General features: G+C 41.0%; 1 protein-coding gene and 1 long non-coding RNA gene across 8 annotated transcripts in view; one reads left to right on the top strand and one right to left on the bottom strand.

Moving 5' to 3' along the window:
* The window catches only part of CADM1 (cell adhesion molecule 1), a 314,254-nt gene that overhangs the window by 261,191 nt on the left and 29,134 nt on the right, over positions 1–23,929 (top strand). For 3 of the 6 annotated variants that reach the window (XM_008521794.2, XM_008521796.2, XM_008521793.2), the window contains exons 6-8: positions 10,119–10,218; positions 13,339–13,511; positions 18,141–18,221. In XM_008521794.2, the coding sequence (XP_008520016.2) occupies positions 10,119–10,218; positions 13,339–13,511; positions 18,141–18,221 (354 nt within the window). The remainder of the gene's footprint in view (positions 1–10,118; positions 10,219–13,338; positions 13,512–18,140; positions 18,222–23,929) is intronic. The other 3 variants (XM_008521797.2, XM_008521798.2, XM_008521795.2) reach the window with 1 other exon arrangement.
* Positions 17,307–20,512, bottom strand: LOC103552031 (uncharacterized). Of its 2 annotated transcripts, none has more exons than XR_011541345.1 (4): positions 20,061–20,498; positions 19,871–19,984; positions 19,279–19,374; positions 17,307–17,577 (listed from the first exon to the last, which is right to left on the bottom strand). It is a non-coding gene; the product is annotated as an uncharacterized lncRNA (long non-coding RNA). The 2 variants fall into 2 exon arrangements; XR_545148.2 differs by having other exon boundaries at positions 17,439–17,577; positions 20,450–20,512.

Below are 23,929 nucleotides of genomic sequence, written 5' to 3'. Positions count from 1 at the left end.
TGCTGGCCCTTAACTGCAGCCAGGTGACTCTGGTCTTCCAAAGACGAGGACGCACCTGTTGGTCATTTTAGACTCAACATGGCGCCTTTGATGGGCGACTCTCTGTGCTTTCATGCGACATAAGCCACACACACATTTTATCCTCCATACTCCATTTTTTTGGAATGCATATAAGGAGAAAAGCCTTTCTGCATAAGAGAAGGTTGAGAATTACCAAGCGCTGTATTAATCCGAATGGAAATTCAGTCTGGTTTGGAATCCTCCATAAGAGTCTCCATGCTTGAGAAAGTCACCTGATGGTTCACTACCCTCCATTCCTAGAGCGCTGCTGAGAACCTTGCAGAATCAGCCAGGAATTTCTTAGGTAGCTTCTTCAAACACGATTGGAATTCTCTACATCATTTCCTACCAGCTTTACTCTCCTTGAACACCGACAGCTGTACAATAATCTACATCATTTCCCACCAGCTTTACTCTCCTTGAACACCAACAGCTATACAATAACTAAAAGCCTTGTGCCTCAGAGCCTAAGGCACTCAGTCATTGGGTGCTAAAATTTTATCAGGCCTTAGCTGGTGGTGTTGATGGTTCAACTCTATTCCTGCTGTAGGAGTTCTTCACTCTGCAGACAAGCAGTACCATGTCTTGATGGCTATGAGAAAGGAAGAGATACTTGAATGCACGAGAGTCAGTAGCTCATCTGCATGGATATTGAATTATTTTGGATACCCTGTGAGGAGTAACATTAGACTATTATTTTTTAATTGGCCCAAACCCATAGACTCAGCAGTTCTTAATCTTTTTTGGGATCACTGACCCCTTTAAAAATCCTTTGATAGCTATAGACCTGGAAAGGATTAACAAAATCACATATTCATCACATTTTACTTATAATTTGAGGAGTCCATATACCGTAAAGAGTTTTCCTTACTTCATTTATTTGAGGGCCACTTTCACAAGTTTTACCCTCTCCACAAGTTACCTGTAATCTTATCTCATTTAGAATTTTTCTTTAAGTCGCTTTATTGCTTTAACCTAACCAAGACCTATGTAAAAAGTATCTATAAAATTAGGAATTTTATTTGCTATCAATATTGTATCTAATAAACATAAAAACAAATATACAGCTATTATTTTTTTAATGTTCTTTCCTTTGCCACCTAAAGAGATTTCTTGTAATATCAGTGTTAAGCATTAGCTTATCACCTGGAAAAGCTGAGCTCATCCATCCATGGAACTCAGATTAAGAATTGCTCTACTCTCGGTAAATAAGTCTACCCTGGGGACCAATCTCACCTGATGGGATTGGTATTGAGTGCACTCACTTGGTTCAGCCCTGGCCTGTTTTACTCCATGAAGGTTTATGGAAACCTGTCTCTACTTCATCCAAGATGAGTAGATATTAACCAGGATATGAACAAGGTTAAATGACAGATAATGAATTTGAATTCTGTATAAATTAGGTCCTTTAAAAAATACATTATTTTTTTAAAAGAAAGTGAAATAATGCAAATCTACATTGTGTGCCATTAAATATCTTAATATGACAGGAACAAGGAGGAGGGATAAAACAAAGGGGAGGCTTACACTTCTCCTCTTTAAAACAGAGTGCTACCATATTGCATAGAAGACAAAGCTTGAGCTTCAACTGGAATTGCTTTTGTCTTGTGGATTTAAAGTCCTAATTAATTGAACATAGAATTTTGCAGTGTTTGTTTGTTAGGACCTTATTTGCGGTACCAGGAGAAATGGTTGTGCCCAATTATGTGAAAAATCAACCAGATGTGTATGCTGTCATACTTTTAATAATCCTTAAGTTTTTGGTGAGTACAGATATTAATTGTGTAGTATGCATTGAAGTGATTAACATCAATGTAACTTATCATCTGGAGATTTCTGAACATAAATAAATGAGTTGTTTTGTTCAGCAAGGTGTTGACCCCTTCAGAGTTAGTGAATTAAAGTCCCCCCCTTTTTTTATTATAAATATGAAAGGCACCACAATCAGCCAAGTGTTCAGTTATTTGATTTTCTGGGGCATTAGCCGCTCTTGTTTGTGACATTTCCCTGTTGGGTGCTCGTTTGCAAGCTCATTAATAAGGTTTTCTCATAGGAACGTGGTTGGGAATGAAGAACGTACAGTAGGGCTCTTAGTTTTCTAGCTCTTATTCTGAGACTCAGCAAGGATACAGCAGCAGCACGCAGTTAAATGTTTAAAACAGAAAATAATTATGCTCACAAGCTGGAATTCAGAGCTCTCTTTCCTTAGATGTTAGGCAGAGAACAATTTTGCCTTTTAATGTTCTGAGCTCTGTGACCCTCCATTCTTTCTGTACATTTTTTTCTCGCAAATGTCTGTGTACATGGCGGTGCTCAAATTTACAACATGGTTGATTATAGCAGAATGTGATACAATTGTAGCACGGTTAGTGGAGCTTCAGATCTAAAGGAACCAACTCTTGTCAAATGAAAGCCTGTTTAAACGAGAACAGTTCACTGTCTGAGCGTTAAAAGAAAACTGTCTAAATAGCATCAAGGTGGCAACACGGAGCGACATGAGCTGGGAATTCAAAGAAAAGCTGTGACCCTCGGTATGGAATTCAGATTGCTCTGCAAAGGGGGAAGGCCTCACTCTGGACTGAGGTGAATCTGAAGCTCTTGAATTACTGCTGTGTGTCTTTTACTTTCCCCCATCGTAGCCTTGCTCTTTAAAATGTTTTGCAAAAATCCTCATCTTCTGAGGGTTTTGTGTGTGTGCATATTGGTAAAAGAAAAAAAAAATTGAGATGAGTTTTGAAAGGGAGAATGAAAACAAAGACTCTAGAAATGGATATTTGAATGCCTTCCCTGCTCTGATTATCATCTGACAGTTAATCGTGTACATGGGCATCATTTTCAAAATGAGTTTTATTGACTCGATATAGCCGGGTATTTTATAAATCCATATTCCTGTTCATGCAAGGTCCAAAGAAGCCTAGATTTTTTTTTTTCTTTCGTTCCCCCAATTGGGGGAAAATTGGGCATTGAAGAGATGATCAAAACCTGTTCTTTATCTGTGCCAAAATAAATATTTCTCTGGCGTCGATAGTGCCCTGCAGTGAAGGAGGGAGAAAAACCTGGAGATTAGAAAATCTTTCCTGCTTGGAGTGGAGGATAGGACATAGTTTCCAAGAGCAGCAGCTACATCACGTCTCTCCCCCATCAATTCTGTTCCCAGGTTGTATTCTTCAAAACATAATAGCTAGCGTTTTCAGATTTGGCCTGTTTCTCTCTGATCTCCAGTCTCTTTTTTTAACAGAATACATTCTTCCTCCCAGTCTCCCTTTCTTTTATTTTTTTAAAGCAATGAATTGAGTTTCAGGGAAGTTATTTCAGTATTTACTATTCCTCATGAGAAATAATCAAGGCATGGGGACCCCGATTCAAAGTAATGTTTTCACCTATCATTTTGTGTTAACACAGAGTAGTGGTGGGTCCAAGTTCCTGATACTATTATCTCTGTAGATTCTTAATGAAAGTATTCTGCAATGCCAAAGGGGGCAGGAGGCTGAGTAACCAATATTCAAAACACAAAGAGTAAATGTAGGGCCAAATACATGGTGAGCAAACTTGAATGACATGACCCTTACCAGAAGAAAGCGTTTGCTGTGATCCCTGCCTTCTAAAGGCACGCCCTGGAAAAGGAGACCTCTTACCAGACTCTCTTCCCACATCTCACTGTCTGACCTAATATATTTGGAAAAGATGTGTCTCTGTGGCTGTGGACATTGAATACTTACATAGCAAAACTGGTCTTCTCATGTGCACTTTTAATGGTTTTTAACTCAAGGTCAAATTTTGATTCTGTGGAAGCTTAAATGGTTGTGAAGCTGGCATCTAAAAATCTAAAAAGAATGGTCAAACAACATGCTTTATGATTTACCTGAAGATACCACCTTGAGATAGACCAGAAATGCTCAATAAATGTGTAGTGAAATGGAAGCACGTAAATTGGAATGCCTGGGCTGAACCTCAAGTTTTGGGAGCTGGGTTGACCTCCCAAAAGAAGAATACAATTCTGTTAAAGTGATTAAACAAGGAGGGCACTAGGCTGGGGTGACTCTAATGCCTTTGGTAGCCTACATAAGCAAACCAAAACCTAAACCAGAGTCAGTGCACGCCAAGAAAATGAAACTGAAGCACATCCGGCCAACCAGGCTTTCCCAAATAAGGCCTTTGCTTAAGCAACAGCCAGTCAAGCAATTTCCTTCCTTTGCTTTCAAGTCTGCTCTATAAAAACCTTTCCCCTATCTCCTGTTGGTAGAGCGTTTTCAGTTGCGTACTGCCTATTCGAATCGATATATGCTTAAATAAACTCTTGAAAATCTTAATGTGCCTACTTTACCTTATAACAGAGCTAAGATGTATTCACGGTCTGATTGTTTTTTTTTTTTTAATCAGCAGAGCTAGGAGTAGGAGTCTGTGTCCTAATATTTCTCCACTTTCTCATTCATTCATTCATTTGGTAAATATGTATTGAATATCTACAGTGTGCCAGGCACTGGCACTGTTCTAGGCACCAGGGATAGAAAAAAATCAAAAACTTTTCTTCTTACAGAGCCAAAATTCTTGTGTAGAAAATCTTGCTATAAGGATTTTTCTTACCCAGTGTTCACTTGGAAATTCTGATGATTTCTCAAAGATATGGAAGAGTGCTGTGTGGATGAGTGTGCACCCCACTTAAAAAGCACTGGAGGGGCCGGCCCCATGACCCAGTGGTTTAAGTTCACGTGCTCCGCTTCGGCAGCCCAGGGTTTCACTGGTTTGCATCCTGGGCGGGGCCATGGCACCGCTCATCAAGCCACGCTGAGGTGGCATCCCACATGCCACAACTAGAAGGACCCACAACTAAAAATATACAACTATGTACCAGGGGGTTTTGGGGAGAAAAAGGAAAAAATAAAATCTTAAAAAAAAAAAAAGCCCTGGAAACATCACTTTCTGCTACAATATCACAGAATAAAATTTGATTCTGTTGGGTAAACAGTAATATAATATCCACAAAACTACTTGTAAGTTGCAACAAGAGGAAATTGCCTTCCACTGTGGTGATGTGGCACATGCTCTTTGGTCCCACGTCAGTCCCACCAGATTTGACTTGTGCCACTCATAACAGCTCAGCCCTCCTCGAGAAGTACAGTTGAAGTGCTCCGATTCATACAGCGGAGGTACCAGCAGGAGGTCCCTCACCTTGCAAAAAAACAAAATAAATGGCAGTGAAAATTATTCATGAACGTATTATGACAATAGAAAGCAAACCTTTTGCAAGATGTTCTCTTTAACTTTTCTGAGAGCTTGGTGTGACTCCGTTCTCTAACCAGTCCCGGTGAGCTGGTGTCACTGGATATTGCCCCCCTTCAGTGGAAAGCCGTCCACTCCCAACAATTTAGGCAGCCGTATTGTAGGGGCTGATTCTTGCTTTGAGCTCAAACAGCCCTTAATACTCACAAGTCTCAGGTTAGTCTTTGCATCGTCACCCTCTGCCAAACTGCAGTGATCCTCCTTGATTGACAAGGACTCCTCAGTCAGTGCTTCCCCACCTGAATGCACGGCACTGAGCCCAGTGTTCTCCCCACCACTCTGACACATCTGCACCCACGCTGCCCTTGAGCTCTCCCTGGTAGGCCCTGAGACAGTTAGCACTTGGTCCACAGGCATCCAATCCCGGTCTACCCGTTGTCTCAGAACATTGGGTGCAATCTCGGTAGGAGACATGAAGGGCCTGTGTCCCAAATCTAGTTGCAGGAGTAGATCTGCACTGAAGCCCTTGGGGCTGGTTGCAGTCAGCTCATCAGAGGACACTTGATGCCCACATTTCTGATTTAGAAATTCTCAGGAAGAGAGGGAGAGGTCAGGAGGCCCTGGGATCATAGGTCTCCTGCCAGGACATCCCAGACACCTTCCCACTGGCCTCGGCTCTACTCCTCTCTGTGCATGGGAAGAATGACGTCTCCTGCGAAAAGGAAACTGTGAAGTGTCTTTTTTTAAATAAAACTTTTTAAAGACCTGCGTTAGTGTTGTGATCTAGAGAGAAGGAGACTGCCTTTTCATTTACATAGGAAAGTGAAATACCGGTTACAGAGCCTTGAGTTTCATCTTCTGAAAAGATCATAGAGTGTGGTGCAAGGTCAGACTGGCATGAAATCAATTGTAATCTGCCAGCAAGCCATTCTAACCTCTTTAAGAGTTTCCTTTTATATATATATTTCCCTTTATAGAGAGAGCAAAACGCGTTTAAAGAAAGTCTCATCAAATCAGAATGTCTTTCTAATATTATTTTTTTAATTGGTTGCTACTGTAGTGTGACCTAGAGCCTCCTGGTAGTTAACCCTCTGTGCAGCTCTGACCAATGAACGAATTTTGTCTGCTGTAGCAGTCTTGCTAAATGTCTTTTATGAGGTTTTAAAAAAATGACAGTGTATTATGAAAACCTCAGATCCCCCGACCTAATTGATTGGCTGCTGGTGATGCCATCTCTGTAACTGTAATGTTCCATAAGTGCACAGACCTAACTATTTTTCTTATTTCTTATATAGCAGTTCCATTTTATAATGACATTAAGCCATTCTGAGTGCTACATTTCTGGACAGTTATTGTACTTGGGTAGAAAGTGTCATCTGGCTTTTAGCCTTGTGCCGTACAACACCAACCGAGGCGTAAAATGATCACCCAGCAACTGTACTGGGCCTTATCTCATTACTTAAAAATAAATCTTGGAGTCTGGTTCAGTTTCAGAAAAGATTTGGTGGGTTATAACATTTGATTTATGAACATAATTAAAATATAAATGATGAGCTCTGGGCTATTCAATCAGCCATCTGGATTGTTCAGTATTTTGATATACTCATATTGTAGTGTGGATCTTCCTGGGAAAATTTAACATCCCTAAGTTCTGGAGGTGCCAGTGGAGTCCCAGGGTTTCTAGTCCACCTGTTGAGAATGCTGAAGTTCCTCTGTTAGGGCAGAGGCAGGGGAACAGGATTGGTTTTTAAGTTTCCTTAACCCAGGGGGTGGATCTTGGCACATAGACCCTCTATCTGGTTCCTAGGCTGGGCGTCAAAATAGCTCAGCTGCCCACGGTCGGATAATATGCCTATAAATACTGCGCGTGTCAACAGAGGAGGGCATTTTTCTGTATAATACAAGCAAGATTAATGTTTACCTTTTCAGCTAGCTATTAAGGTAACTTTGGCAGCTGTACCCATAAGTAGATGGTAGATGTTTCTCCAGAAACCTAAAGAATAAATTGGGAAAATCAGTTATCAAAATTGAAGGTATATCTTCTATGGGTTAATATATGATTTTTTCTTTTTTAATGTAAGTTCCAGGTATGGCAAGCCCTTAGCGTGTTCTTCCTAATTTATATGAGTAATTGACAACTGGTAAACAGCCATTAGGAACATAAAAAAGCATTTAACTAAAACAAACTCAGTGGTACTGAAAAGTCAGGGTGCATAAATTTTCAACACTCTCTTTAGTATTACTGGTTGAGCAGGTAAACCCTTACTGTGCTGTGCTGAAAAATACACCCTTTCTGTTTGCTTGTAAATTACACAAAGGGGAAAAAAAAACAGAAAACAAAACTTCCACATAGGCCAGCAAGCATTCTGCTTCTCCTTAATTAACGGGCTGAAGTCAGCAGTACATGGATCAGAGATTAACCCATAAGCAAATGTTACATTTTAACTCAAATTTTGTGCTTTAAATTTAGCCTCACCCCAAGTGGTTCATGGGCAGGAATGACAGAGGTCCCCTAACCCATAGGTGCTCCTTTTTCCAAGTGTGAACTGTGAGAGAGCAGGTCTTTTGTTGTCTGTGTTTTCAGTGGCATAACCTTCTCCCATTATTTTTTCTGTATCTTGTATTTTTTAATAAACTCCACCAACTAGCTCTGTGTGTGTGTGGCTATGTGTGTTATACCACCAAAAATAATAGACCCACATACGTCACCCAGTGGTTGTGTTTAGCCTACAATATAGTCAGCAGCTCTCAAAGGAGGGTGCCTGGGAGCTCTTGCTTCCGCCCAGCAGTCAGTGCTCATTCAAGGTCATCCTGTTTATCCTTGATGAGTATTTCTTCCTTTCCTTAATAACTGCCTTCCCAACCCAGTTTTCGGTATCTGGAAACCTCTATGCCATTTTTCTCTTAAACATTCTCTTTGCCAACAAGTCCAAGAATAGAACCGTGTTACTTGCAAGGGTCAGCTGGAGCTTTCAGGCCTGTTAACTTATGTTCTCTGGCAAGTGACTTAGCTTCTCAGAAAGCATCACCAGTTCACAGTGTGCAGTGCACACTGGTGTGTGAGAAGGTTCTCTTGAAGGTTTTGAATGCCACCTGGTTTGCAGAGACCTAAGAGGAAGATCTGTGATAGGAGTGAGACTATCAAAATGCATCTAGAAAGCAGCCATTCCCAGAGAGGATGCCTTTGTGCAGCATATTTAGCTGTGGACAGGCTGAGATTGGTTGGGCTCTGCCATACTTCTATTTTCTCCCGTATTCCGTAGGATGAGTGTTACTGAGCTAACCACGGCTTGTAAAAGGCCATGGGGCTGTTGTTTAGGTAGTGTGATTCTCTGAGAAAGTAAAGTTATGGAAATTGTTTTGACCTTTCAGCCAACTGATGTCTTGCCCTCTCGCATTTATTACACTTGGGTACATTTCCAAAAATATACAGTTACAGAGCCACAGAATTAAATGAGAAAACTGATTTAGGGATTAATAGCTTGTTAGTTCAGCATAGGGAAAAAACCTCCCAATTCCACTCAGGTTTTATTTGTAAATATATTCGTACATGTATCTAAATTCATTTCACCCCCTCCCACCTCCCTTCCTATTCCCTGCACCTCCTGTCATTCATATTTTGTACCCATACCCACACAAACTCACAGACATGGTTTTTAAGTAACTAATGGAGATAAGAATACCTACACTGGGGCCAGCCCCATGGCATAGTGGTTACGTTCGTGCACTCTGCTTTGGTGGCCCGGGGTTCGCCAGTTTGGATCCTGGGCACAGACTACACACCGCTCATCAAGCCATGCTGTGGTGGCATCCCACATAGAAGAACTATAAGCACGTACAACGAGGATATACAGCTATGCACTGGGGCTTTGGGAGGTGAAAAAAGAGGAAGTTTGGCAACAGATGTTAGCCCAGGGCCAAGCTTCCTCATCAAAAAGCATACCTTAAAAAAAAAAAAATGTATCGAATACTGACAATGTTTTTTTTTTAAAAAAAGAATACTTACATCACTTACCTAAGTACTTCACTGCATTAGGAAGCTATACTTGGTTTTAATTATGGATTGCCATTGGGAAATGTGGTTTTGAACAGAAATCCCTTCCAACATAGATTTAATGCAGCTGTCTCTCGTTATGTTATCTCTATGACCTTAGACGAGCTACTTCATTCTCTGGGTACCAGTGTTCTCATCCCTAAAACTGGGCTTATTCCACCATCAATGGTGGATCCTATGATATTAGGCTCTCAGTCACTGTCAGTTTCCTTACTTCATACGTGTTTACGTTGAGATGTCAAAGAGTTCCATTAGGAGCCACCAAAACCTCCCAGTTCTTTATTCTGAAAGCCATTTGCATGGAATTCACAAGTTTTTCCTTTCCCATTTGAAAACAAGAGCACAGAAGAGGCAAACTTATTAAAATGCAGTGTCACAACATATTGTCACATAATAATATATGATATATGATAAAATGTATCAATTCTGAGCACCACAAATATCTGTGGCTTCACCTCAGCATGAAGGCAAATGAGTTTCCTTTAGCTTGAGTGAGTTTGGAGATAAACTTCAATGTAACAAAATGTGTTTCACAGGAAATGTTTGATGTGGCGCAGTTGGCTTATGAATCTCTTATCTATTTGCAGTTCACTCCTTAGAGTTATTAGTCAATTTAATTTGAGCAAATGCCAGGATTACTAACTAATTAGAAGGATGTTACTAAAGGCATAAGGATGGGAATAGAGTGAGTTCTGGTAATACGGGGTTTGTGGCAGCATGCAAGTCTGATTTTGCCTGATGATATCGTTTGCTAAACATTCTGCTTTGTGTTGTTGTCACACAGATAAGCCTCAAGTGCATATTCAGATGACTTACCCTCTACAAGGCCTAACTCGGGAAGGGGACGCGCTTGAGTTAACATGTGAAGCCATCGGGAAGCCCCAGTAAGTTCTGAAGGCCAAGGTTGGCAGAGGGTCATGAGCAGTAAATGTCACAACACAGAGATGTGCATTCACAACTCATTGGCCTGTCACCTGTCTCCTGCTGTAAAGGGTGGAAGATTTTTCAGAAAATAAAAGATTATTCAGTGAAAAGTGGAATAAATATCTGTGGTTCTTAATGGTCAGGATTGGGAGAAAAATGAAGTGCCATCCAAGATTGAAATCTCAGCTAATTCTGTTTTATTATCATCAACGTGATTGTCAGAACTATTTTCTCTCACACACAAAAAATAATCCTAATAAATTTTTAGTGTGCCCACAATCTAATGACATATCTGCTACCTTCTCTGTTAATGTCTAAGCTGCTGGAAAGATGGTTTTCAGACTTAAATTAAGCTGCTGTGTTTAGGACCAGCTGCAGACAAATGAATTTGCCCTACCTTTAATTTTATTTCTTCCCTCCATGAGAAGTGTCATACTTGACTCCCAGAAATGTTTTTGTTTGTAAGGAATGGTTCAGGAATATATATATGCCATTGCGTGAGAGTAAAGAACCAATTAACATCTTATTGAAAAGTATCAGGAAGCTACTTTACTTGCCCTGCTCAATGATCTATAGTAACTTAAAGGAACTGCGTATATTATCACTAATTCAGCAAAAAAGCCATGTGGCGGTACCCCTTTAGACAGTATTCAGTTTAGTTTGGGAAAGAGGGAGGAATCTTTCTTTCATCTTTCTAGTAGAGTGAAGATTGTTTTTGACTATTTCTTAGGGAAGAAACCAATCCATGGAAGGAGACAATGGAACGGCAGCAGGTCAATGTTGGGAGTGAGAGCACTCAAAGTTCTAGTGGTCCCCAACAAAAGGCAGGATTGAGCTCCCTCTGCTGTCCCTGTGCTATGATTTGTTTTCTCTCGGAGTTTTGCTAACCAGCATCATTATCACAGTTGTCATATAAGGAACTCAGAGCATCTTAACAAAGTTTCCCCAAAACCTTTGGAAAATTCTCCCTGTTACAGCTAAGGAATGATTTATGACAAGAGGCCAGAGAGCCAAAGGAGCCCGGCTGCTGTCTCTCTTCCCGCCTCAGCCCTCCCTCTTCTGCTCTCACGTCTGCCTGGACTGGAGTTCGCTTCTCTCTGTAGCCGTTTGGAGATGACCTTTAGGAAGGAGAAGGTGGTCTTGGTTCTGTTTTGCTTTTCCTCTGGTATTTCAGAGTTATTTGGTTTTAAATGCTTCCAGCTTTGGCAGAACGGTCTTAATGTCTTTTGAACACTGCAAAAGATTCAGCTCTTTCTTTTCGGAAACCATTTGAACTATGCCCTAGTTAGCAGTTTCCTTACCTCCAAGACAATCCAATGGAGAATAAAAAATTCTCACAGGCCCCTTACCACTTGCAATACCTATGTTCAGTTGTATTAACCACATTTACAGTATCTGGCTTGCTAACCTGTATTTTGTTTCTGTATTTTTACCCCTGAAGAAGGTACTGTGTTCAATTGAATGTGCCACGGGGACAGTAAATTACATGTTTCCTTCAGGACGTTTATTCCAGAGAGGGTGTTTGCTTGTTCCTCTCAAATAGGAACGGGTATGTGGTTGTATGAGCAAGCACGCATTACTTGGCTGCTATCCCTTCTAGCATATTACCTATTTATTTTCTCAAGAAATTGCATACAATAAAAATGGTAATTTAACTTGCCATTAAATGTTGTGAATATTCTCTACACTTACCCCCACTGATTGTTTCAGCTGTCAAGCAGCAGGACATTAGGTCTGATTGCCAGGCAGACCCATTTGCCATTGCCTGCAAGGAGGACATATGCAGTACTAATTTTTAAATAATTTACTGGGTTGTGATGACAAACCCATGTGTAATTAAAGAAAAATTGTAACTTCACATCCCATTTGAAAATTGGAATGCTGGCTTGACGGGGCCAACCTGAGTATCCGTACCTCACTGAGCGCGGGTCTTCTGTCACGTCGCTGCTCCTAGAGGTAGCCTCGGGAACTGAAAGGAACCTCCTTCTGCTGCGCTCCAGTCTAGGTTGCCCTTCCTTGAAAATGAAAGTTTTCAGGCACAATCCTAGACATGGCCTTGATTGCATAGGAGGTTGAGGGAGGCACCTTGAAGAATGGAAGTTTTAAATTCGGTGAGTTTGAAAGGTACTTCGTATGTGTGCAATTTTGGCTCTGGAGCATCTTGTGAAATATGCTTCTTCCTAATGGATACAATTGTGTCCTTTAAATCACTAAAACAAACTTGTCTCTCATGAGCTAGTGCCGTAGGAACGAAGGAGTCCCTGCGGAGATGCCTCTGCAGTGATTAACCTGGGACTCTCCCTCTCAAGCTGCGGGGCCTGCAGCTGCACACATGGGGGGAGGAGGGTAACAGTGTGTGGGCCTTGGCGAGCCAGTGAAGGAAGGCATTCTGCCAAGGAACACATAGATAAGATGGACTGGGGCATCAGAAGGTGAGGTGGCATCTTGGTTTGGAGGAGGGCAGGTTATGGTTAGAGGTCAAGGGGAGAGGAAGTGATCGCATCTTTCCAAAATGAAAAGAGGTAGTTTTTCAAACAGCAGAGGGCAAAAGAAAGTGCTATTCTGATGTAAAAGTCCATTCCTTTCTGTGGAACTGGAAATCCATTTAAATATCACAAGTGGCTTCTAAGTATGTGTCTTGGTGTGTTAGTAACCATCCGATTAATGCATGTGTCACTAGCCAGGAATTTGATTTTTTTCCCCTAATTAATGAGATGATTAACAATGGGTGAGCTCTGTCCTGTCTGAATTGGTGTGAAACCACACAGCAGGGCATAAAGATAGGGTGCACTGGCTTATTTGCTGATTTGTTGAAGATGAATTGGAAATAATGAGACTCCTGCTTGTGGTCTGTTGAAAGTTTTTCAACACCTGGTGATGTTTAAAAAAAAAATTATATTCCAAACAGACTTTTGGAGACTTCACGGTTGTAATTCTGTGAACTTAAGATATCGCCAGTAGGTCCTCTTTAATTGTGTCACCCTGTGTGCGATTCATTAAATGCGTGGCTGAGAAGTTTGATGCGGACATCCTAGTGGGGAATAATAATGCAACCTGTCTTTCTCCCCTTTCCTCTGCAGGCCTGTGATGGTAACTTGGGTGAGAGTGGATGATGAAATGCCTCAGCATGCCGTGCTGTCCGGGCCCAACCTGTTCATCAATAACCTAAACAAAACAGATAATGGTACATACCGCTGTGAAGCTTCCAACATAGTGGGGAAAGCTCATTCGGATTATATGCTGTATGTATACGGTACGTGAAAGATAAAACACTCTGCTGTTAGACTCATTTACATGTAGCTGCCACTTGTGATTCACTCCCAAAGCTTTTTGGTCAAGTCGAAAACGATAACCCAGTTGGTTTCCTTCAAGAACTTAAAGAAGCCTGGCCGGAGGTGGACCCCAGTGTCTCCACTAAGAGGGCAGTGACTTTTCTTCTCTCTCTCTAATCGTGGAGATTTCCCGCTAGATCACACTCTCTGGTCATGCTGAGTAAGAAAGCTGTATCCTCGGGCACAAGCTATGGAGATTATGTTAGAAATAATGACTGCGGAATTCAGCCTCACCAATTAATGGCTTTTCAGCTCAGAAAGTTTATTCCCAGTGGTACCTTCCTATGATACCTGGGCTAGCCTTTCTCCTGCTTGATGAGCAGAACTATCCTATTTTCAGCATGAAGCCATTACATTCCAGGAGATGTTGCAAGCCAGTAAATGCTGGAAAAAATATAAGGTCTTTGCTAGCTCCATTAACCACCTGTAGCTACTGCTTTAGACACAAATGCCTTTTTTTTCCTTAATTTGTCTGTTTTCTTAATATCTTTTTACAGGATTATTAAAGCATGTTATCATGAATTTCATTCTCTAAACAACAACTATTTATTGAGCATCTACTGTGTACCAGCCATTTTAAACTTATTTCCCATTTTTATCATATTGTCAATTTTGCGTATGGAGAATATTCTCTATTTGGTGGAAGAGTGCACTACTTCTCTAATCTTAGGGTGACAAATTGACTCTCTTCTGGCCAATTGAAGTCTCTCAGTTAGTTTTATACCAAGAAAAATAGTTACGAACTGACATGGCACAATGAGTCACCATAGGCGTAAAAATTTCAGTGTCTTATAAATAAAAGAATATGTGTATTTCTTTCTTCATGTTAGCGGTGTAAATAATCCAAGTGTAAGCGTATGTGAATATGCACATATATATACATAAACATGCACATGGAATATTTACGCCATAATGTCTCAGACCCTGGCCACTCTCCTTATGAAGAATATAGGAGTAGCGATCTTTTTGATGAAATAGAAGCATACTTTACACCATACCTACATGGATATTAAAATAATCCTTAGCCTAAAACTGGAGGGTTTTGTTCCCTTAGCATAATGCAGAATTAAAGGATCATGTCTAATCACCTTGTTTGTAGACTTCTGAGGTATGTTTTCTTTGTACACTACCCATGTTGTCTGTAGTCTACACATAATAGCGTTCATTCTCCGCAGTAGTTGAGGAGATCAAAGTGAAGGGGATGGCTTTTCCATGTAGGTGAGGGGGCACCACATGCCCCGTCTTCAGTCTGCGATACCCACAGCCACCTCTGTTCCTCAGACTGTTCACAATCTGCTGACGGAAGGGAAATCCATCCCTTTTGCTCTGCCTTCCTCCCCTCTGCTCTCTTCACATCAGGTTTTGAGCCTCATGTGAATCCTCTCCATGGCTGCTACCCAATTTACAGCCCTACATCCAGCCCTTTTTACTAACTGTAGATTTTAAAAAGCAGTGACAAATTTCCACCAGTCTATTATATGCTTCCTTGATTCAGTAGACTAAGTTATCTGGAAAAACAATTTTGATTTATTGTACCTACTGTTCCTGCATCTCAAGATGAGAAACCTTTTGTGGATTTGATAGACAGATACATTTGAATAATTGTGGATACTAGCTTATGGCTAACGTTTCTTGAGTGCTCATATCGTTCCACGCCTTAGGATGACTGTTTTACATGCTTGGTCACCTCTCATCTCCACAATAACACCATGAGGTAAGCATAATCATCATGCCATTTCACAGATGATAAAATGAAGCTTAGAAAGGTCACGTAAGTTGCCCAGGTTCACAAAGTTACTTAAATATGTTTCAGAGCCACAAAACTTTGAGTCCAAAGTCTGCAGCAAAATCCATGTCTTTTTTTAGTTCCTCTTTTTCTCACTACTTCCCATTAGAACAGTTCCCTCTAATATGAGGTTGTTCTTTTGGAATTAACTCGCTGGGCCAGAGAGCGTTAATTGAAATCCAGGAAACTTAGAGACCCACCTGTGTAGGCAAGCATGCTACATACACGTCTCCCCAACCTAAGACGGTGCACTTATCCTTGTCGAAGGGTTTGATAGATCTGCAAAATACTTCTTCCCTCCCTTCGTCTGTGCTAGCAGCATTACTCAGAATGGCGGGCTAGAATACTAACCTGAGGTGTTGTTTATCTATTAAAATATATTCTAGCAATTTGAGAAGATGGTGATTTATGGTACTACTCCAGTTAACTTTCCAAGTACTTTATGAACTAAGAGTTAACACACCTTTAAAATGGTTTAATTCTCTAGAAGTAACTTCTATTCTAGGAGAATCTAGCTGGTTAGCGCCTGAGCCCCATTTGGTTTTGTTCTTTTAGCCTCTTTGTGTCAAACACAGCTCATTAGCTCCAACTCAGTATTTTCTTAAGTTGTGGCCTCACATTGCTCTTATTGCTAGAAATAATATAAGCCTTGAGGTCATACCTCTTAAAGGAATCTGATTCACTCAGGTCACTTGAGCCAGATGTGAAAGACAATAGTCACTTCAGTAGTGATGAAAGTAATTGAAAGTGTATGATTTTTTCACAAAATGAAAGGGACTGGTGACCTTTTTCTGAAGTCTCTGCCCTCGTTAGTTTGGTCCACTCCTTATTCCTAATCATATTTTCAAATCACCTTCAGGTCCACTTTGATTATATTATGGGCATCACACATTTTGTGCCAATACATTTGAAGATAGGTACTGACATAGCATTAAAGTGTATCAGAAATCTCCCAGGTACAGATGATCCTTTTCCATGATAAATACTGTAATTGAATCAGAACAGAAAAAACGCATTAGCTATCCACATGCTGGGCAGCAGGCACCTCCCTGGGTACAGCTGAGTTGGGCAGCGGAGGGAGCAGAGCATCTTCAGTGCTCGGCTCAGGGGCCGGTGCACCTCACTCATCTGTGTCTGCTCCTGCGCCTGCAGCAGAGTGCAGGTGCATTCAGGTGACCTGCCAGGGCACAGAATACTTCCCCACCTGTGGTCTAACTGCTACATGGTCTAAACTGCTTACAGCCCCAACTTAAATGAACAAGGCCTCTAGGAAAACAGAACAATTTGCTGTTGACTCTTCCCTATCAAGTTCATCCCTTCGTGTCTGTGTGAGAGAAGTCTGTGAGGAAGTTTAAAATCTCAGATTACTGATCACTGGTAGGAATCATTTTGAGCAGACCTGACACCCAAGCACCAAGATAATGTTTTTATAAACTTTCAGAAAGTTGTACGGAACTCAATGAAGGTGCAGTATATAATTAAAGTTGTGATGGATTAATTAGACAATCTGAGAGCTCACTTGGAGATAAAAGGACACCAAATGTGTCAAGGAGAAAAAGTTGGCATGCTTTAGATAAAAATTAAAATCAAAAGCCTTCAACTCGTCTTACACTCTATTCTAGCAGAGTGATTGCTTAGTTCAAAGTCTCGCTGACAATTTAACACATTCAGTTTGATCATTTGGGCTTAGAATTTTTTTTTCTCTTTCATATTTGCCCTTCCCTTTTCCCCCAAATAGTTTTTGAGATGATAGAAGAATATACAGTATATCAAACATCTGACAGAGGATTCCCTGTTGGGTTCCTGGCTTTGAGGGTCAAGCCTCGTTTATATTTAGTCCTCTTGTTTACAAGACGGAAAACGTTCTTTAGTTTTATCATTGTCGTCCACTTAGGTCAAGCTTTTAACATGAGCAAAGGCAACAAACTGATTAATATTTATAAGTTGTAAAATTTATTGACTTTTAAAAAAGAAAATCTCAGTAAAATCTCACATGCCTGGAACTTGATATTTAGTGGTGACATTCTCTCTTCTTTGTATTTATTACAAGTATAGAAGTAGTTTTTACTTCCTGCTGGGAGGTATTGATGGAGAATAATGAAGTTAACAGTCAGAGAGAGCAAGGGAGCCGGAGCACCTCATCCTTGGCCGATAGGAGCCCTTTAGACAGAGCAGCGTCATCTCCTCCTCCTTTCTCCCATCTGTGAAAGTATAAAACGAAATGACAACCATTGTACACACTCGGGTGCCAAGTTGGTTTAACCTCACCTTTGAAATCAGATTGGGGTGGGGGGTGTCATATATATTGTGATTTTTCTTCCCTTCTCGGCTTCCCATCTTCTGATCTCTAGCTCCCTTCATTAAAACAAATCTCTTTGCTTCTTTTCTTAGCTCTTCCAGCTAAGGCTTTGGGATATGCACCACCTAACGTTTCGGTCAATGACAGACCACATGCACCACGGTGGTCCCATAAGATTAGTACCATAGAATCTAGGTGTGTAGTAGGCTATGCCACCTAGGTCTGTGATGTTCACACAATGACAAAATCGCCTAACGACACATTTCTCAGAACGTTATCCCCATCTTTAAGTGACTCATGACTATAATTAGAAGACATAAATCTTTGGGGGGAAAAGAACTTTTGGTTTTACAGGGGGAAGTCATCAGACAAACATCTCAATGTCCTCATGCCTTTGTTTTGTCATTACTGATCATTGTTGTGTTCAGCATTGTGGGTTTGATTTTCCTTTTTTTTTTTATCCAGATCCCCCCACAACTATCCCTCCTCCCACAACAACCACCACCACCACTACCACCACCACCACCATCCTTACCATCATCACAGGTATGGTACCTTCATTACCATTGAAAATGTCCTCAATGTATAATGTCTTTCTGGTATGTATAAAAAGAAGCCTGAAAGTTCCCTTTAAATCCTTGGAATTTAATTGTTCCTTTATTTAGGAACTTCAAAGGCATTGGATACTATGTTCTCAAGTTCTCAGAAAATCTTTAACATCCAGGCATTTAACAGTAGATCAGATATGTTGCAGCTTTCACATAAGAGAGTTCTTTTTTAAACGTCACTATTCAAAGAAAAATGCTAGGGAAAATGACAGCCTGGCTATTACAGACCATGCCGATAGCTTATGCTTAGCCATGGTTGACAAAATGGTAAGTATTCTGGCTTTGGATCTTCTCCTTGTCTTAATTTCATCTTAATCCATTTGAAGGAAAATATACACCCTTTAACATGCCCGTGTGGGTCATGTTCCCAAATGCGTCATCGTCCTTCCTGCCCCAGAGAGTACCTGCTGACAGTGTTGCTACCTGTGTGTTGCCTGGGTAGTCAGTCTCAGGAGATCAGAGGGACACTGTCTCTTCTGTGCTGGGCACTCATGAACCCCTTGCTGCCCTTAGTTAAATGTTGGAGGGGTGGAAGTGGCAGCCACAGCAGTTGTAACTCTGTGGCTTTCTCTCTTTGGACTGTCTGAAACTCTTATTCAAAATGAGTTTCACTGTCTCTTATTCTGACTGTCCCTATGGGAGGGGGTATGCCATCCATGCCTGCCTGGCATCCAGTGGCTCTCATCCTGCTTGATGTTGCTTGTCTGGGAGCCTTGGAGTTTCCTCTGCCTACCAAGAGAGAAAAGGCCATGGCTGCACCGTGTCAACTAGACATACAGAATCTCCTTAGGGAAGGCCTTCTCCACCCACTCTTTACAGGGTCCTACCACAGAAATGTGCAGAAGTAATTATTCTATGAGAAAAAAGAAAATCTCTTTTAAAAATAACTTTTCTGCTTCTTTCTGTTATCTGATGAGACTGCAAGTTCTCTCTGAGCCACGTGGCCCGTATACAATCCTATCGCTGAACTTCTTTAAAAACACTGAATGTTTTACTCATCGTTCTTCATGTGTAAATCCTCTTTACCACCCTGGATATGGCAACCATCCTTTACGTTGACTTTCTGGAGACATTTTCAGTTTTCATGGGAGCTGGTGAGATAGAGATGACAAAAATTCAAAGTATTCAGTGAAAGAGGAGGCTTCATCAATTTGTGAACTATAACAATAATTGTCTAATCTGAGTTTTCTTCACCTTTCTAACCATCACAGGGGAACAACGAGAATTTTTTAATAAGCCACTAGTAGGGATTTTTCTGAATGTTATTTATAAAAATATCAGTGCCTGCGCTTAGTTTAAAATCTTCTGAAAATCCATCAATTGGTTTTTGTGTCTCACTGTAAACTCAGCTCCATCCAGACTGCTTCCTAAATTCTTGTCTGTGTGTATTTCTGTTTTAGCGTTTTGTTAGTTCCTTCTGCTTCTTAAGTAAACTCGGTTTGTTAGTTTAGTGCGTAGATTCCTCCCGCTTTCTGTATCATTAATAAGCACAGCAAAGATGCTCCTTCTTAACTCTGATTCCCAGAGCAACCACACCATCAACTTTCCACACTGTGGACTGGGTGTTTACCTTTTATGATTTCTTACCTCTTCTCCAGGTTGAAAAAAACTGAATCAGGCTTGAGCTCTTGTTTCCGGATATTTCTAGTTTCCTGTGAACGGCGCTCTGGCTGTCTGTGTAGATCACCCGTGTCCACTGCCCTGCGTGTGTGAAAGCCCCTCAGTAGTCTGTCTCCTCCTTGCAGAAGTTGCCCAGGTGTGAGCCAGCCTTTCTTACCTCTCAGTGTAGAAGGTCCCAGCCAGGTAGCTAGCCAGGTTTACGTTTGAAGGCAGGCAAGGCCTTATTCACTCCGTATAAACACTGCATTCCTCTTTAATATGGAACAACACTTTCCATTGTGGCCAGCCTCTCACTAGCTTAGGCTTTTTTTTTTTTAAGACCTTTTCTAACACCCCCTGAACCCCTCCCCCCTCACAGTCACTCTCAGCCATGCAGCAAAGGCGCTCCAGTTCACAGCTCTTTAATCCTTCACTCCAGACTAAAGCTGATCTCATGTCTTCCAACAGCTACAACTCACTGTTATCACAGTTCCGACTGCAGAGACTCCATTTAAGAGGAAAGTCTAAAAACAAACAAGGCTGTATTTCTGTCCACATCCAAAGTACCTTTAGTAGGGGCTTGTTGTTGCTTCTCTCTCTCTGCTCCTGGCCTCTCAGCTCAAGGTAATGTAAGATGATCTCAGAGATGCCCTTTAGCCCCTCGATGTTGGCACTTGAACCCTCTCCACACACGGAATGCGTTTGTGGGAATGAATGTCCAGATTCTCACCGGCACACCCAGGAGGAATTCAACTAAAATTGCCACTAAAACAACATTGTAGAATCCGCTGCCTTAATGGATGTGATCTTATAGGCTTACTGTGTCTTAACAAGCTGTCTTATATATATTTATCTTGCCCAGAAAGTACACTTGTGCAATTTAACATTTGCTCCTTTCTTCAAACAGATTAAAGGTTATGGAGCTGAATGATTCCGTGTCCCATTTTAAAGGTTCAGGCTATCCCCAAGATTTAGATTGGTTCCTAAAAAATCCCCCAACTGAATCTTGACAAATGGATAGCTAAATTAATTCCCACTCTTCGTCTCTCCTGCACTGTTTGGTACATTACAGCCACCATTAGCCTTAAAAGCTTCAACAGCTAAATCCAGTGACAGTAACATAAAGCCCAAGCTTAAAAAAAAAGAAGCCCATAGTCATCTATTTCTTTTCTCCCAGTCAAATGCAATCACTGAAACCCATTCCCCAGGTCAGAGTTTCATTATAAGAAAAATGTACAAATGCAATAGAGAAATATTTTTAAACTCGAAAGGTCATAGTTGATTTCTGATTTCTCCGAAAGGAAGTGTTCCAGTGTTATCTTTTATCTTCCGTAAGCAGGATAATCGAATTGTTCCCCTTGTTAGGGAGGCAGACTGCCATTGAGTTCCCAGGTATCCAGCTCCCTCGAAACATGTTAAAGCTTCATCCTCCAGACCCTGGAAAGAGAGGAATCGGGAGCCAGCGTGAGTCGACGTTGCTCACCCAGAATCATAGACCTGATGGGTGGGAGGAGCTGGGTGTCTCTGTCCCCTGTCCGTCCTGCGCAGAGCAGGACTCCTGACTTACAAGTGAAGGCACACGTCTGAGGGTGGCTTCCTCTAGGCAAGAATTTTCATAGGCTCTCAAGTACTGAAAGGAATATTTGATGTCAGTTTGCCATATCAACATTGGGTGGCTTTACAACTATTAGGCCATTAATGTCATCAGAATCTCTTTCCAAACAAAAACCACTGGAGGAGCAGAATTGGGACGGGAGCCCTCCGGCGCCTCATTCTGATTTGCCATAAGATTCTTTGGTGTCTTTGTTCTCTTTCATATTCATTGACGTTCTGGCCATATATTTCTGTTTCCACTTTTGCTATTGGCAGGCCCCCACTCCTTGTTTTACTTTTTTATTTTAAATCACGTCAAGTTGTCCATGTGGTTTCATTCATGAAGATAAATGCCACAGTGTGGAAGAGCACACTGCATAATTTAAATTGTCCTCGGAGTCTTCTGTTAAAATACAGAGAGCCAGCCATGACCCGGCGTAAGAGTCCTTCATGCAGATTCCTCTCAGAGAGTAGAATCAAAGAAAAATCTACTGCCATACTGGGGTGTTTTATTTGTTCGTTTGTTTGGTTTTGAACTTTCTTTGAGGTTAGTGGACCTTGTGTGTTAGGCGTACATGAAATTACCTGATGCTGTGCTTGGAGATGGTCTTCGCCCCTTTCTGCCAGTTGGATCAAGCTTTTTCCTGTCATCATCTTACGCAAACATTTTGTGTTTACCTTCCTGGTTAATGTGGATTTTGTATTGTTTCTGTCTGGTTGCATCCTGGTTAGATGCTTGGTGAGGAGTTCCGTGGAAGGCACTCAGCACTTGGTTTTAATGCCTTTAGCAGCTTAAGCATAAAACTCAGGCTGGGAGGAGTTCAACTTGTAGGTCACACGACACATGTGACTGTCATAAATTAAAAAATTAAAATCACCTTAGAATAAGAAATGAAGGGCTATAGGGCCAAATTCTGAAACACGTTTAAAAATCCTTTCATAAGAATGAAGTAGGTCATTTCTAAATTTTAAAATACGTATTTAATTAAATATTTTGTGTTTCTTGGAAAAGAAAACAGCAAGGTTTTTCTTACTGGCATCTAAGCACTCAAACCCAGTATACCTTGGAGAAAGTCCCACCCCTGGGCTCGCATTACCATTTTGGCTTTCATAGTCTCCTATCTTAAGCTTTTTATGTGTAATGTGGATCAAATCACATAAATCAATAAGGTGAATACGGCCCTTATCCTTCAGTGATATTTGTAGAATTTGCCAAATTGGGGAAACTCAACCCCCTAGCACATGTTTTCAGCTTCTTAAATATAAAAGAAAGAAGTACACCTGTGCTTAAGACTAACTCTATGACATGACCATCTCAATTACAATAGAGAGCTTTGCTCTGCTCGACAGAGAGCTGTCTGTTCACCAGGGTCTCAGCTAAATGATTCCTACTCTGTGCTATTGATATTTGCATGGTGCAAGGGGTATAAGCTTGTCTGCTTTTAGGCATTCCTTCAACAAATATCAAGCCCTCATAATATGCACAGCACTATGCTAGTGCCTATAGAGACAGAAAACTCTTCTAACCCCTTAGACGTTGTTGAGAGAATAGGTATAGACACTGGAACTCGATGCTGAGGAGAGCATCACAAGAGAAGTAGGATTTGGTCTGTGCCATCAAAGAATGGAGAGAAAGTGGATAAGAAAGGATGGCTTTTTGGAAACTAAGCATGAAGGCCTAACTTGATTTCAAGCTTCTATCTTCCATGTGTGTATGTTTTGTGTGTACTTATGTTCTGGGCATACATTAAGCCATTGTTGCTAGGAAATACACATCTTTCATCCTAAAATGTTTACTAAATTGCCTTTTTTCTAGAGTTAGCATCTACTCCATTAAGACTGTTTTTCATTCATCATTTATCGAATATTTATCGAGTGCTACTGATATGCCAGTTTGCCTGGTGACAGGAATATTATTAGGGTACCAGTAAGTACTCACCATCCGCCTTTTATGTAATGGGCCACCATTTCAAGTTTCTGCCCCAAAAGTACATGAGCATTTTTTTCATACTGTCTTTAAGTGTATACTTTTTTATTCTGGTGATGATTATAAACCTGTTACAAATAGCATCATAGCCAACCAGTTTTTGACCCATATTGATTTATGAGGGATAGATAAAATTAAAATACTACAGTGATAAAGGTCACCTGATTCTGCATTTTTTGAAAAAAGGAATGAGATGGGAAGTGAGTGAGATTTTTTCCTAATGCCTTCTATCATAATTTTCATACTTTAATGCTCCTTGTATAAAAGTAACCCAAGCAAGGGGCCAGCCCTATGGCCTGATGGTTAAGTTCAGCATGCTGCGCTTCAGCAGCCTGGGTTCAGTTCCTGGGTGTGGACCTGCACCACTCGTCAGCAGCCATTCTGTGGTGGTGGCTCACATACAAAATGGAGAAAGGTTGGCTCAGGGCAAATCTTCCTCAAGCAAAAAGAGGAAGATTGGCAACAGA

The sequence above is a fragment of the Equus przewalskii genome, chromosome 6, assembly GCF_037783145.1.
Source record: "Equus przewalskii isolate Varuska chromosome 6, EquPr2, whole genome shotgun sequence".
Taxonomy (NCBI): Eukaryota; Metazoa; Chordata; class Mammalia; order Perissodactyla; family Equidae; genus Equus; species Equus przewalskii.
Note: the sequence above shows the minus strand (reverse complement) of the source record. Positions and strands in the feature narration are given on the sequence as shown.